Source organism: Lottia gigantea (assembly GCF_000327385.1).
Source record: "Lottia gigantea unplaced genomic scaffold LOTGIsca_76, whole genome shotgun sequence".
In the NCBI taxonomy this organism is placed as follows: Eukaryota; Metazoa; Mollusca; class Gastropoda; family Lottiidae; genus Lottia; species Lottia gigantea.
In genome coordinates this window covers 33,457-35,744 of record NW_008710536.1, presented here as the reverse complement: position 1 = coordinate 35,744, position 2,288 = coordinate 33,457, and the positions used below count along the sequence as shown (strand labels likewise).

Below are 2,288 nucleotides of genomic sequence, written 5' to 3'. Positions count from 1 at the left end.
GACATAACAAATGACAAATATTTCTTTACAATAACTTTAAATGACACAGTAAATATTTCAAATTCTTAAATACAATAAAACTTACATCTTTACAATGTCATGCTATTACTAACTTAGTAATTATACCTTGACTGTAATAGCCACATNTCTTGTATCATGCTATTTAATTACATTCTACGCTAGCGAATACAGCCAATCACAGCTTTCAACAGGCAGACTGTAAACGACCTATTGTTTATGGACCTTTTAACTAGGAGTCGGATCAGCTGTATTTGCGTACAATCCAACCCAGTTGCTGCAGATTTAAAATTTCTAGATACAAGTAAGCTGGCTATTGAAGTAGAAGTTCATAATAGCTTGACATTAGCTCTGTGTAACTTTGTGTTAACCCTTTGAACATTAAGTGTGAATAAAATTAAATTCCAAATATTATAAACTCAAGCTTACAAAATTAAATCTATGTGACCTCATTTAGTAACAGCTGCTTCAGCTGCAGCTCGATTATATATCACATGTTCTGTGACCAATAGAGCAGCCGCTCTACTATAGGGTTGAAAGGGTTCAACAATTTAATAGTTTATACTCACGTCCATAGCACCTTTTCCATTATAGGACATTTTCTTAATAGCAACAACTTCTTTAGTGATGACATTTCTGGCCTGGAAAACCAAACATATAGAGTTGATATCTTTTATCTTATTATACCGATTGCTTATATACATGTATGCCAAAATAAAACGTGTTTGCTCTAGATTGGACTAATGAAAATAAGGCAAAGCTGTGTGCAATATGGAAAAAAATAACCAATAGTTTGTCCAAATCATAACAACTAGATGCTTTTTCATTGTCAGTTCCCCCAACTGTCATTGCTGATCTAGAAAGGTATCTTAATCTATGCTGTAATCAAAACCAGAACCTTAGTGAACGTCATTTTCATTGATCCACTTTGACTATAAAACCAAATGTTCAAACTTACGAAGTAGACAGCGCCAAAACTTCCATGACCAATTTCTCGGAGGTCTGAAAATATCTTGTCTGGATCTTCATGGCTAAACAAGCCGGCTATATCTGGATCTTTGAGATTGCCAGGTTTTGGTAGAATAGGCATGACGCAGTTGTGTCCCTTGGATCTAGCTAGTGTCCAGGACACAGACAAAGTTCACTTGAGTTGGAAGCTTCATGTATTACTAATAGTATCCCCACCTGTAATAGACAAGTAAAGGTTACATTAACATCTTGTTTAAATATAAAAGATATCCGTAATCAAGAAATGATTATGAGGAGTCAAACCATGCAGTGTACATTGAGAGAAATTTTGCCAAGACAGCGGCATTACTAGTAGTTTACTCTATTTCAATTCACAACTGTCAGAGAACCTTAAACATTGCTTCAATATTAAATTCCCTTTTGCAATGGGTCAATCTATAGTGATACATCAAAAATTTTCATCCGAGCATGTTGTAAAGAGGTTTTTCAAACTTTTAATGTGTATCATTAACAGTTACTAACAGTTCCTCTTTACAATCCTTTTAAATTACAAATCATTAACAGAATATCTGGATTCCTTTATAAAAAACAAAACTCAACATATCTATAAACATATTCAAGTTTTGGGCATTGCCTTAAACTACTTAAATAATATTCACTCCATTTCTATAAGTAATTTGACACTTGAAATAGTTTATAGAATAACTCATAATAAAACTACCGTTACAGTAGTACTGTTGTACAGTATTACTCTCAATTCATATGTTATAATACTTCATATTTAAGAACATATAGGCACGATTTCAAATGAATAAAGATATTAAAGAAATATTTTTCATTGTGCAGTTATATTTTCATTTCCTCATTGTGAAATGTTTGTAACATAATATAATATTAAAGGTCTGTTTAAAGTGCACTAGTTTGTATCAAAGAGAAAAATATATCAATCTATTCCTTAAGGGATATTAATGTTTCTGGCATTACATTTATCTGCAAATTTTACATTATCTTTATGCGAGGGACTTTATGGTTTTCAGTAAAACCTAAGCTGTGCATGAGAAATGTTTTGTGGACTTACAACCCGTAGTCCACAAAAATATCAATGTCTTGAAGTGGGAAAGGACATTTGGAAGCCATCAAATCATTTAGCAATGTTCTCAAACCAAGTTTGCTTAAAAGTATTAAAACTGATCTTACTGTTACTTTTCAACAATTGTGATGTCTATTATTAGCTTTCAAAAATAATTGGCAAACATACTTCACTTCCTAGGCAGCCATATTTCAATCTTAATATTGCATTA

The 2,288-nt window shown here is 32.2% G+C and overlaps 1 protein-coding gene across 1 annotated transcript in view; it reads right to left on the bottom strand.

The window, feature by feature from the left end:
* The window catches only part of LOTGIDRAFT_131793 (hypothetical protein), a gene marked incomplete at both ends in the record, with an annotated part of 9,945 nt that extends 8,837 nt beyond the window's left edge, over positions 1 to 1,108 (bottom strand). Inside the window, 2 exons of the mRNA XM_009066360.1 lie at positions 588 to 659; positions 977 to 1,108. Of these exons, the coding sequence (XP_009064608.1) occupies positions 588 to 659; positions 977 to 1,108 (204 nt within the window). The remainder of the gene's footprint in view (positions 1 to 587; positions 660 to 976) is intronic.
* Positions 1,109 to 2,288: the final 1,180 nt, after the last annotated feature.